Source organism: Vigna unguiculata, chromosome 3, assembly GCF_037176805.1.
Source record: "Vigna unguiculata cultivar grain cowpea cultivar isolate G323 ecotype 2 chromosome 3, ASM3717680v1, whole genome shotgun sequence".
NCBI lineage: Eukaryota > Viridiplantae > Streptophyta > Magnoliopsida > Fabales > Fabaceae > Vigna > Vigna unguiculata.
In genome coordinates, this window is record NC_140794.1 from 49,318,966 (window position 1) to 49,333,074 (window position 14,109).

Below are 14,109 nucleotides of genomic sequence, written 5' to 3' on the forward strand. Positions count from 1 at the left end.
GACAAAAGACAAGACAAGATGTGTAGCTTAGAAAAAATTAGGTCAAAATGTTTTTTACTAATATATATATATATATATATATATATATATATATATATATATATATAAAAGGGTATTTTTGTGAATTAAAGTTTAACGAGTACGGGTATCCACGGGTACAAATACTATAATACTCGTGCCCGCCCCATTAACATGCGGGTATCAAAAATACTCGTACCCGCGAGTAGCGGGTATCCATTTTGAATATTCATTTCCTATCCATTGCGGGTTTTATCTACGGATATCTGCAGGTAGGATTTATTTGACAATCCTAGTTAAAGGTAAACTATTTATAAAATAATTAATTTTTAAAATAATAATTAAGGGTAGAACTGAAAAAATGAATTGTGAACACAAAAGAGAAAATCTCTAAGACTGTGTTCTTTTGGGTGGATGTATTATTCACAAGGAATAGGAAGAGATGATTAGGAGGTGAGTAACATGTTCTTTTAGAGGTGATAGAAGGTGATGAGAGGAGATAATTTGAGGGATTGATTGAAAATGCAATCTCACCATCTACAATGAAATTAGAGGGTGACACAGTTAGATTTACCAAATTACCCTTCATTATTTAATTTGTGTTACATGTGATTTAGTAGTTAAAATCAATATATGTGGTTGTAGTTCACTTTCTTAATTCTATGTTAATGATAATAATAATTTATTACTTCTAAAATTACTATTAAAAAGAAAAAAAAAGTTTTTTATGTAAATTAATTATTTTCCAACTTATATATTATATTTACTTTTATACAATATATATTGTATCATTCATTTTTATAAATATGTTTTTCATATTTTCAACCATTCATTTTTATATTACCTGTAACAATAGGAACATTTTGGTCATCTAACTTTTTTCTATTAATTTTTTTTTAATTTATCACATCAGTCAATTCAGTCACAAATTTCATTCTCTAATCCACTCTAAAATCTCCTCAAAATTACTTAAAAGAAATAATACCAACTTCATCCACTAATTCGTTCAATCTCTTCCTCTTGCTCTGATCTTTCTTATCAAAATAACACTCCTTATAGATTACATTTATATTTAATGTCTTACAATTATATATCTCTTTGCATCTATTTAGAAAACTTAGATGTGTTTAGGTTATTAAATAGAAAAATTATTAAAATAAGTTTTTCTAAAAAAAGTACATTTTTAAATACTTTCAAATTGATCATATCAAACTTTAAGTAGATCATGTAACTCTCTTGATAAAAGTTTCATGTCAAATAAATAAATAAGTTAAACTCATAAGTTGATCAGAGTAGAAAGATAAATCAGATATATTTAAATAAAAGGCTTAATTATCATTTTGGTTCCCCAATTTGTTAGGTTGGTTCATTTTGATCCCCTTATTATTTTTTGATTCAATTTGGTCCTTTAATTATTTAAAAGGTTCAATTTGGTCTCTGCAATACAACCATAAGGTGACACGTGGTAGTTTATTTTTTAAAAAAAATAATTAAAAAAATAAAAAAAAATAAAAAAAAAATTGAAAATTCCACAAGATGACACGTGGCATGTACGAATACGGTGTTAACATAGACTTAACAGTAGGGACCAAATTGAACCTTTAAAAAAATTAGAGGACCAAATTGAACCAAAAAGTAATAAGGGGACCAAAATGAACCAACCCAACAAATTAGGGGACCAAAATGGTAATTAAGCCTAAATAAAATTACATGAATAGTATCTGAGTGTCGATTTTTTTTTTTAAATTAGTTTTTCAATGGTAGTAAAATATCAACTTAAAAACTGAATTGATGAATTTTTGATACTTTAAGAACTCTATATAATTGAACAGGAAAGGAATTATTTATATAACTTTATCAGTTTAACTTTTCTTTACGGGAGAATACTGTGGACTAAATTAATGGTTATTCTTATGATATCAACCATGAACTAAGAAACTAATTGATAAAAATTTCATATACGAGAATGAGCAGTGAAACTTCGATAAAAGAGACAATGCTCAAATTTACAGAACACATGTAGAAATTTGTGTGGTAGTCAAACTCTCATGACTAGAACAGGACACATAAGATTAATTGGTGAAGATTGTGATACTAGGGATTGTTGTTGTTGTTGTTATGTCCAACAGCTTTGCCACAAAGCAACACATTGTTGGGAATATCATATTCATTATGAAGGCTGCGCTCAGAAGTCCAAACCCTCAGATATAACTGTTGCCCAAGATACTGCCTTTCCCACATTGCAGACCTCAGATTCCACATTCCTTGGTTGTCCAACGACACCAATATGCTTGTCCAACCATTTGGATACACCTACATTGTTCATAGCAACAGAAAAATATGTATCATGGTTTTAAATCACTATTTTTAAGAGGCTTTTTCGTTCACACATCATAAAACTATACACTTGTTTATGTTACCTGTGCAGTGTGTCTGGTCAGGGCATCAACTAGATTATAGGTTCTTCTCTTGACTGGCGTCCACTCACCAAAGCCATAACTGTCATTGTTGCAAAGAACACCATTAATACTTCCCCTTAAGCTAATTCTAAGTAAAGATGATTGCTTCTACAACACTAAAAGAAGATTGAAGCTGACATACCCCACGACCCAGAAGTCATAGCCATCAAGATGCCAAGACTGCATGGTGTTTTCGTTGTTCTGAAAAACGACCTCAATGAAGTCGTGGAGAGAAGTTGGCACCACGGAGGTTGCTACGGATAAGGGAGTGTTATCAGAAGGAAGGCTCTGGAGTGAGTCAACACTGTAGATTCCAGGAATGTTGAAGTAATCAGCAAGCTTGAGAGGGGTGTCAGGGTTAACGTAGGAAACTCTGTTCACAGTATACCGCAGTTTTCCATTAATCAAAGAAGCTGAATTGGACAATACAATTGTCTTTGTAGGAGTTATTTTTCCGTAATGGTATGACCCTTGTGGGTTAGGCCTAGCAGCATTTGCTGTCAGATTCCATCTGCACCAGCAATTAACAGTTTAGCAGATACAAAAAAAGACTTAATAATAGTACATGCATATATGAAGAGTTTAACACTACCAATCAATCAAAATTTGTAGTATATGATAATTTTGCTCGTTATTAAGTAAAAATAATAATCTGTAACATGATTAGTACTATGGATGTATAGACAAACTGACTAAAATTTTAAGCTTGTTGATTTTGGTTAGAGGTTTTGATGAACCTGTAAGTTCTAGCTTGCTTCACAGACCAGTGATATTGGTGAATGGGGGGACTAGGCAGGGGTCCAGAAGCTGGGGAATTAGAGTTTGAATAATGTAACACTGCCGTTGCTGTGAAAATTTTTCTGGAAAATCTTGTTGAGGCAACAATGTAGTAGTCCTTTGGAGGTTGATTTAACGTTACCAACACAGTAGCTGATTGCCCAACGTGCACATCTAGAGTGTCGTATACGTTCTGGACAAGGTGTGATCCTTCGATCTCAACCAGCTTCAGGGTATGACCCTGAATTCTGAAGTTTATAGATGTTGACATGCCCACATTTGAGATCCTAAACATGTAGGTCTTTCCTGAAAATAAAAAGCCAAAGCGTGAATAGTGTTCGGAGAGACAACTTTGACAAAGTTGGAATCTGCATAAGGTTCTTTTTTAAAAGACTGACCCTGGTCACCGTTTACGGTAGTATGAGCCTGGCCATTGATAAGAAGACCATCGGGAAAAGCAAGAGATTTTCCAGAATCCAAAGTCTCCCTTAATGCCTGCAAATATCAAAAACGAAACGTTAGGTGGCAAATTTGCAAGGAAGCACAACGCATGAGAAAAATGCAAAGGCACAAGTTGATGATACCTTGTGGTTGGTCTTGTACCAATCACCAATGAGTAAAGTGAAATCTCCATCAGGGTACGGATAAGGAACTGGGATGACAGATCTGTGGTAGACATTGAGTCCTCCAAACCCTCCAGCTGCTTTATGCAGTGAAGTTGATGGAAAGTATGTGAAGGTTCCAATCTGATCCTTGGCCTGAAACTTGTATGTGTAATTTGAGTTTGGAGGAACAGGGCAGTTAGTTCCCAACACCCCATCTTGCCATGAGTTTTTCCTTTGTTTGATGCCATTCCTGGTTTACAACAACAATGTCACTCTATTCAAAGTTCAGTTAAAGTATGAACGAGACACGACAAAACAGAAAAAAGAAACTCACCATGTAAGTAGAAATGGTTCATCCAACTTGTTGACAAGGTTGAGCACAACATTGTCATTAGTTACCAAATCCAGTTGAGGACCCGGAAACTCACCATTGATCAGAATGACCTTGGAAATTTAAGCACTAAAACTTTAGACTCAGCTTCAACCAATTTATCCAAACATATGTTAACCAATGCAAGCATATTATGTTACACACCTGCTGAGGACTGCCTAGGGGAGAAAGAGTTCCATATGTCACGGTCCACGTGTAATATTTATATGAATCTTCTCCTTGTACAAGACACACACTCAGCAGAGCCACAACAACACCACGCAACAGATGGAGCAAACAAGTGCTTCCCATTGCGTCTGTCCACAAAAAACATAACATGGCAACAAAAAAGAACACTTATATTTCACTGCAGAGTAGAAAGAAAATAATGAAAGAAACTAGGAACTAAACATGAAGCATCACTTTCGAGTTTAGAAAAGTACCACTTCTGTTGTATTCTCTTCAACAGTGAAACTCGGTAAGGCTTTGAGGCTGAACGCTGCAGAGGCCATTTATTACATATGGTATATATATATATATATATATATATATATATATATATATATATATATATATATATATATATATATATGCTAACACAATATAATTAAAAAATGGGATCATGTTTGGTGTTAAGGTAACAAATTCATCATCCGTTTTCTGCGGTGTTAACGCGTTTCCATAAGTTGATGTTGCTTCAGGCTAAAGTTTTATATATGTAAAGTATAATATTAATTCTGTATGAAAAACATATATCATTATTAAAGTGAAACCGTAGCTTTATTTGGCCACCACTTGCATTTTTTTGACCAATAGCCCCCTGAAATTTCGCCACTGATCATATCAATTTTGTTTTGCTTTTCAGTTGCAGATGTAGCTGCATTCTCACCAACGATTGTTCCGGGTTTAGTGAACGATATATGTCGATATTTAAAGAGAGCTTTTTTTGTAGTTGAAGTTCTTTAATTTTCAAACTGCAGCTTAAAAATAAAGTGATTTTGTGTATAGTAGATATGCAAATTGTTGAATTGCTTTTACAGTTCACCTACTGACCCATACGCCAATAAAGAGGAAGACTAATTCCTTGTGAAAGGGCACCATACTCTCACCGATCATGGCTATTTTTTTATTTCTCTTTTCGAGTTATTTGATAGTTGCATTTATCGTAGTTCATAATTGTTCCATGTGAAGTTCATATGTCTCCATTAAGTGCAATGAAAAAAAAAATGACCTAGAAATTAAAACTGAAAATGAAGAATCATGTAGGGAACAACATAGTCTAAGATAGCTAAAGCATGAATACAAGTAGTCATGTAAAATGTAGAAACAAACATAGTGTAAGAAAGCAAAAATATTAGTAATTAAGTGATATAGCCCAAAAAAACGGATTTCCAAAACAAATTTTTCATACCACTTCAAATTTTTAATTCATTACTTCGGATGAATACTTATTGTCTCATTTAATCTCACTTTTATTTTTCACGATGACTACGAAAAGCTTCATGTTACATATTCTTGCCAAAAAATATATCATATGATGTTTCTTTTTTAGGTTGCATCAATTGTCCCATAAAATTTGTGAAACGAGTCAAATCCCCGAAGATATTTGAGTTATTACATTATTAGCTAAAAAGAGTTGTAATTTGATTATTATTTATGATTTTTTTTCTGAAAAGTAAAAGTTGAATCTAACAATTAATATTAAAGTAAAAATTACTAATTTTATTTCTACTGACATAATTGTTGAAAAAGATATTATTGTATGATGTATAATTATCTAAGTTAAATGAGACTAATCATAATTGAATTGTGACTCTGATTGTTATATTTTAAATAGAAATAATGACACTCTTATAATATTTGTATAGTTTACTTATCCAAAAATAGAATTACGAAAACCTTAACCTACGAGCAAACACAACCTAGAAAACCTTAAACCAAATTATCTCGTTGATGATGATTAACTGAAAAATTTAAATGAAGAGCGCAACTGCAATCCAATGATGAAATGACAAGTATTAGCTGCTTCCTCTGCAAATCTGAGATCATGAAAGACGATGATGAAGAAATTTTCCTAATTGCAAAATTTTCCATAAACTGAGAAATTAACGTTAATTAGTCACCTGTACAGTACACGTAACACACCCTAATACAAACCGTGCCACCTATACAATGCTCCGTTAATTATTTAAACGACATTATAGAAAAGGACTAAATAAAACACGAATTGCGAAAATGATGACCATTTTAAACATTCGGTAAAAATGATGACCATTTTAAACATTCTGTCAAAATGAGGACCATCCGTAACAAACACTACAAAAATGAGGACCAAAAAGGTATTTAAACCTAAAAAAAATATAAGACCAAAATTTAGCACATATTTTTAAAATACATTTTATAACTTAAATAAGTGTCGTCGTTTGTGGAGGTGCTTATCTACGCATTTTACTTGTATTTTTCTTAATCACGTGCACATTTATTTGCAAAATAATAGTAATCTAAAATTATTTAAATTAAGAATATTACTACTAAGTGAATATGAGTTACTATAAGTACTCTGATATTTCTTCTCATATTTTTCTCTTAATCTAATGAATCTAGCTTCTATGTTCTGTTTGAATTGGGGTGTGAATTTAGGAAAGTGGATTTGAGTTGATTTGGTAAAGATGAGGTTGTTTGGATTAAAGGAAATGTGATATGATTTGAGTGGACATGAGTGAAAAGTTGATGAAAGTTTGTATATGACATGATTGATAAAATTTAATAAATTATAATTTTTAATAAAATAAATTATATGATTACCATTTTACCCTTCATTATAAATAGAAGAAATGATATTCAAATAAAATAAAAAATGTTATTTAAAATTACAAAAATATAATTTATTCATATTATAATTAATAACTTAAAATAATTATTATTATTCTCAATTATAACTTGAAATAATTTATAATATAGACGGTTTAATTTTAGCTCCACGTTTATTTAAATATATTTTATTTTATAGAATTAATTTATTTACAAAAGATATTTATTTGAATAATAATAATATTATTATTATTATTATATAATACTAATTATTATAATAATTAAATTTATATATATATAATAATATACAATATTATTAATATCCATATAATTCAATAAGGTAAATTAAATTGTTAAAAGAGAGTGAGAATAAAGTAATTTTAATACGATGATTTGATTTTTCCTGCACATCTCTTCATTTTAGAGAGTGCCAAATTTTGTAACTCACCTGCAAATTCGCACTCTCAAATCAGTACAAACAAGCAGATCCAAACATATATTTAAGTCACTTTCCATCCGCATGAACAATACTTATGTGGATCCAAACACAACATTAATAATGAGATTAATAAAGAATAAATAATGATGATGAAAAATAACTCTTAAAAGTTACAGTGCGGTTAATTTAATCCTTTCTCATCGTGTATAACATTTGAAAATATTAGGTTAAATACATGTTTTATCTTTGTGATACGAATACATTTTAATTTGGGTTCTTACAATAAAGTATTGAAAACAAACTGTTGGTTTTATTTTTATATATCCAAATACTACCATTATTTATATATATTATTGTATTTTCCTTTTCAAAATTAACGATGTACTTTCAAATTTTATAGATTCATTAAAACTTAAGCTACAAAAATTCCTCTTCAGAAGATCTTTTATATATATATATATATATATATATATATATATATATATATATATATATATAACAATATATAAAGGAGATTCTCTTTTTTGTGTTTATTTTTCAAAATACCGATTTTACCCTTTAAATATAATAATTTATTAAATTTTTAAAAATTGAGCGTTATTTTTATGAACCTTTTATAAAATCGGATGTCTCTGCTTCTTCTCTTCTTCTTTATTTATCAATAGTTATTTTTTTATCTGTTCTGATATATTTTACTTTATTTTTAATAAATATAATTTTAAGTTATATATTAACTTAATAACATTATAATATTATCACATACTAAAATAATATTACGCATATTTAAAAAATGCATACACACAGACACTACCTGTGTTATTTGAGGTAGTGCTCTAACTAGATTAAACTATTTGTAGAATAAAGTAGTATCTTCTTAAGGATAGAATCACATGACATAATTAAGAAATTCAAACATCAAAACACGTATTAACATTTTTTAGTAAAGTGGGACGGTCAATCAAAAGTTGACTCTTTTAATTTTAGAGTACTACATGACATGAGAATAAGAAAAATAAATAAATAAAAATAATTAATATATATATATATATAAGTATATATAATTTCACCTATCTTTTCTGTTATGTTAATAGTGTTGCTAAAATCAATATTATGATGACTATCACAAGCCTAAGTAGTATTTTTTTTTCTCGAGACTTCAAGTATTAACGTAGTTCAATATTTACGTTTCAAACTTAATTAGTTATTAAGATAGAATAATTGATGCTCGTATAATATATGTCTGGTAAAAAGAAAAGAAATGCAAAAGAAGAAGAAGATATAACTGTGGTGAAAATTAAAAATATTTGATAAAGATAAAAGAAAAAGAATATTGTATTAGACTATTTTTGTAGTAAAAGATCGTACTTCATTTTTCTTTGTTAAACAGTGAACGAAAATAGTGAGGATAAAGAACAATTTTATATTAAATACAGCATGTAGTAGCACATGAGGTGAGGAGTAGAATAAAAGAAGACACATGGTAAGCGTCATTTGCGGTGAAAACGACAGCCTAACGAGAGTGGGTAGAATGGAAAAGATAATTAATTAGCTTTTCCAGTATTGAGGGAGTGCCAGTCATGATGAGACATGCATGTTTCTTTTGTCCCTTCCATCTATGCTGAGTTTCGGAATAGCAGAATAGTCTAGAACTTAGGTTATTTCAGATGAGACCCAATATTTTTTTTTAATTCAAAATTATTTTGTAAAACATGATTAACAAAATATAAATTAATAATATTTAACAAAGTAACATGTTAAAAAATATTTTAATAAAATTATTATTATAATATTTATATAAATAATAAATTTGATTTTACTTTAGAGACATTAATATTTTATATTTAAAAAAATTAAGATTAAATTAAACTAAAGAAATATATATAGAGATTAAATTGAGATAAAAACACTTACACATTAACATTTATATGTGTTCATGTGACATTCACAGTATGATGTATCACATTAAGAACTTGATATGTAAAAAATAAACAAAATTCCAAAAAATATTAAAAAGATAAAAGAAAATTAATAATAAAAAAATCGCATTGACATAATGTTAACATTGTTAATAATTTAAAAAAAAATAATTAGAAGACAATTGAAATTTTTTTAACAAGAACCAATTTAAAACATTCTAACCAAAGTCGGAATCAAAACCAGTAATTAAGTTTAAATAAAATTAAAGAGCATGCATTATTTATATTCACTTTTGTCATTACTGAAAATTTTAGTATAAATTTAGGTTTCCCATTAAAAAATACGAAAAAGACGAGTTTATAAAAAATAAGACAGTGAATTTATTATTTTAAAATTTTGAATCGGAGTACATATTAAATTATTATGTGGATTTGTGTTTCATTTTGTATTTTTCTGATGAATTTTCAATCAAAAATTTTATCGGTAATACTAAAATTGATGATTCATATTGATGACAATTTAAACGAGATTAAATATAGGTGAAAAATCTAAATATAGATATTTTTTATATCAAAAGTTTTCGAATTTTAGACGAACTTCCTTCGTAAGAAAACCCATCCCAATAAATCAATGTATCTTCCCTGGTATAAATGATTTGCTTAAGGGCATGTTTTCTAGAAATTTGAAAAAATAAGCTAAACAAAACATGATGACAGATCTTAAACACGTGCATGGTTGAGGAGGTTCGGACGTACCTACTTTGAGTCTGTGACAAAATACTGAATTCAAAGGAAATAGATATACCTTAAAATACAAATATTTATTAAGAAACAGTTTTGTTTGTTGAATTATTAAAAAATGGTGTTTTTAAAATTTTTCTTTTAATATCAAAGTTTAATTAATTTTTTTTTATTTTAATAATCACGTAAGATAAAGAAAATAGGGAAGAGAAAATAAAATGAAATTGTCCAATATATTTTATAGTGGTTTCGATCAAGAAATCCTATATCTAGTTGTTAATATTTTTGTAAAGGGATTAATTCAATCATTAAAAAATACAAATTTATAATCATAGAAATAATGGTTTACGATAGAAAGCACCTCTCTTGAAGTCAGATCAGATGAAATGCATATCTTTTGAAATCCACAAAACTTACAATCATAGAAAAAATGGTTTAGGATAGAAAGCATCATTCTTGAAGCCACATAAGATGAAAGACACCTCCCTTGAAATTCACAAGGGATGAACACCTCATTTGAATCCCACAAAGGATGAAGACACTCTCTTGAATCACACAAGAGATGAAAAAACACCTTTTTTGAATCCACAAGGAATGAACACCTTCTTTAAATCACATAAAAGATGAACAACTTCTCATAACAACCGCAACAACACCCAATCACACACGAACTCACTTGGTGAAAATTATCGCTATACCCACACTAAATTTTTTAAAGTCTTTCAACAAAGAGTTCTCAAACTTCTCTAACTTTTGTTTTTTGTAAAGAGAACTCTCACATTCACTTATGAAAGTCACTTTCGAAATTAGGTTAAGAATATGAAAAGTTAAGTTATAATTGTCTATTGACATACTAATCTAACTATTTTAAATAAGATAAAAATTACAAGACTTCAACAACTAAACTACTAAAAACTTAAGTGCTCAACATATCTATTAAATCTAAGCATTCTTTAAGTCTTCAACATTTCTCCATGATTCATGATTAAGTCTTCCACACTTCTCTATAAGTCATCATCATCAAAACTCTTTATTAAAACAATATGTACATCTTCTTATGTTGTTATTAACACTACCGATGATATTGCATATTCACTCTGACTTATAATTTTGACACCAATTCATTTCTTTGGTTTTTTTTGTCATTTCATATCCTAATAACTATTTCATTTCCCAAAATACCCCTACCACCTTTCATGAAATACAACTCATAAATACTCCTACTATCTTTCTTAATTTATAAAAATGCCCCTCAAATTATTATTATTATTATTATTTATTTTTGTACAAGTTACATAATGCACAATATACCTAAATTTTACTTTAATAACAACCTACACATACCCATTTTATTTTAAAATAATATATAACTCAAAAATTTAATTATAGATTCTATTCATACAACAATATTATTTTACTACGTATCTCTAATAAATTGTTATGTCAATTTTATAATTTAACGCAAATAAATTTATACCAAAATTCATAATTCCAAAAAAAAAAATTCGTATGTACATATTGATAATTAGTTATTGTGTGTCAATATCTACTACATTAATAACAATTGCATGTATTTCTTCTTTAAAATTTTAACCTCAAATTCATGTTATTCTAAATGTTTTTAATGAGAATTACATGTCACAATATTTTGCATTTTATTCATATATATACATGTTACTTTTGTTTAGATATTTTAAGTTTAACTTCATTTTTTTTTCTAATTCCATAGATCCAATTCCTTTTTTATACTCATATATGTTTTGAGTTGTTTATATTTACACGTATTCTTTTTACAAATTTTAACATAAATTTCATGTTGTATTTATTTTATATGGGATCCATATATGAAAAGACATCCAACATTAGTAAGGATTGATGGTAAAATACAGTACATACAGCTATATTAATTAAAAACTAAAAGAAAAGAAATGGACCTACAATTATCTCTTGCAATAACTCTAGGTTGCTTTAAAAGTTTTAGAAGATATGCCAATTCCCTTGAGACCACAAGAACAAGGCTTATATACAAAATGGCAAAGGGAAGCGAAAAATCAAGAGGGTCGTGGCCCTGAAACACACCATTTGATGTGGCTGTCATAAGTGTCGGGCACGCGTGTCCGAATGTAGCATTGGAAGCCATTTCAAAATTCCGAAATCCACAACAAACGTCAAATTCACCAAAATTTGCAGAGATAGGGATCTTAATCCTATATCATGCAACTCTTCTGTAAAGACATTAAAATAGTTTTAAAAAACCTATATGAAAACAAGATGTGTCAATATTAAGAAAGAATGTTAGAAAACAAGAGAGAGGAAAAAGATACAGCTTAGCCTCCAAGAAGGTATACCACGTAAATCTAACAATAAAATCAAATAAAAGATCATGAGTAAGAATCGGGAACACACTCCAAATTAGAGTAGCAACTATTCTTCCAAAGACGCTATCGCTCTCATAGTAAAAAAAACAAGTCATTCTGCTAGTAATAAATGATAAAAAATATTTAAAATGATTACAAAACTAAGAAACTTTGTTGCAAAGTATTACAAAACTAAGAGCTTAGGAAAAAGAATAAATGATTACATGTTGCCGACAAAGGTAACGAAATCAACATTTGCCTTAATCCCCCAATCTGGCGTCATTCACATAGTAATGGCAACAGTGCAACCTCCTTCGCTTCGATGAAACGCAACAATACTGGCTTCTCCGTTCAAATACAAGATTTCGCCAGCTTCGAAATCGTCTCATTTTCGATCTACCAAACAACAATAAGAAGAAGAACCAATCGATGAAAAGCAAGAAGGTGAACGAGAAATAACAGAGGCAAAAGTAATTAACCTGATTAGGAACCAAACTCAGTGTTGACGATGTAGTCAAGCTGCAACCTCTCCAATCTCTTTTCTACCTCGTCACTTTCTTCCACGCTCTTTGCACTTCGTTGCCTTCATTTTTTCATAACTTTAATTTTTCACAGAAAACCTAAGCTTTCATGGTTTTAGAATACTTCATTATTTGTACAGTGATTTGAAAATTTGGGGTTGTGTCTTTAACATGTTTAAGATACAAAATCAAAAGTTACGATAGTTTATATTTTCAATTTATTGATTTTTATTTCATATTTAATATTATTTTTTATGTAATTATTTTCCTTATATAGGTTTTTATATAAATATTAAAAAGTTAAAAACTAATATTAATGATTATTTATAAAAAAGTAATTTATGTAGATATAAAAATATTAAATACTAATATTAATAATTATTTATAAAAAAATTAATTATTTAATAAAAATAATTAAATATTATATTAAATTAAGTTAAATATTCATATTTTATAAATGAAATATTTAAATAAAATTTACTTTTACTTACAATGTATCACAAATAATTTATTTAATATTTAAAAACCTAAAAATAAATAAACATATAAAAGAAATAAAATAGTTAAATATAATAAATTTATAATATAAATTAATTAATAATCCTTTTAATTTAAATCATAATTTATTAAAAAAAATATAAAGATATAATAAAGTTATTAATTTATATAAATAAGATATATTTTTAATAATTTATTCAAATAAATCTACCTTTCTCAAAACATAGCTAACTAGCTCCAAATTAACTACGATTTTGTTTTGTCGTTAATCCCTCGCTAAACAGTGAGAAATATTTTTCCTAGTTAATTTCCCTAGTAAATTAGCTACAAAAATTTTTTGTCGCTAATCCCTCGCTAAATAGAGAGACATTAATGAGAAATAATTTCTTTCGCTAGTTTTTCTCGCAAATTAGCTATGGAACTTTTTTGTCGCTAATCTCTCGCTAAATATAGAGACATTAGTGAGAAATAATTTCTTTTGCTAGTTTTTCTCGCAAATTAGCTATGAGACTTTTTTGTCGCTTATCCTTCGCTAAATAACAAGAAATTAGTGAAAAATAATTTGTCTAACTAATTTCTCTCGCAAATTAGTTACGA

The 14,109-nt window shown here is 28.4% G+C and overlaps 1 protein-coding gene across 1 annotated transcript; it reads right to left on the reverse strand.

The window, feature by feature from the left end:
- Positions 1 to 1,949: 1,949 nt before the first annotated feature.
- On the reverse strand, positions 1,950 to 4,768 carry LOC114176214 (protein SKU5 SIMILAR 14-like). Its single transcript, XM_028061171.2, has 9 exons — positions 4,673 to 4,768; positions 4,395 to 4,546; positions 4,194 to 4,303; positions 3,839 to 4,109; positions 3,653 to 3,749; positions 3,215 to 3,560; positions 2,620 to 2,988; positions 2,439 to 2,517; positions 1,950 to 2,331 (listed from the first exon to the last, which is right to left on the reverse strand). The coding sequence occupies exons 2-9, from the start codon at positions 4,539 to 4,541 to the stop codon at positions 2,113 to 2,115; spliced, it is 1,638 nt and encodes a 545-aa protein (XP_027916972.1). The 5' UTR covers positions 4,542 to 4,546; positions 4,673 to 4,768; the 3' UTR covers positions 1,950 to 2,112.
- Between the last annotated feature and the right edge of the window lie 9,341 nt (positions 4,769 to 14,109).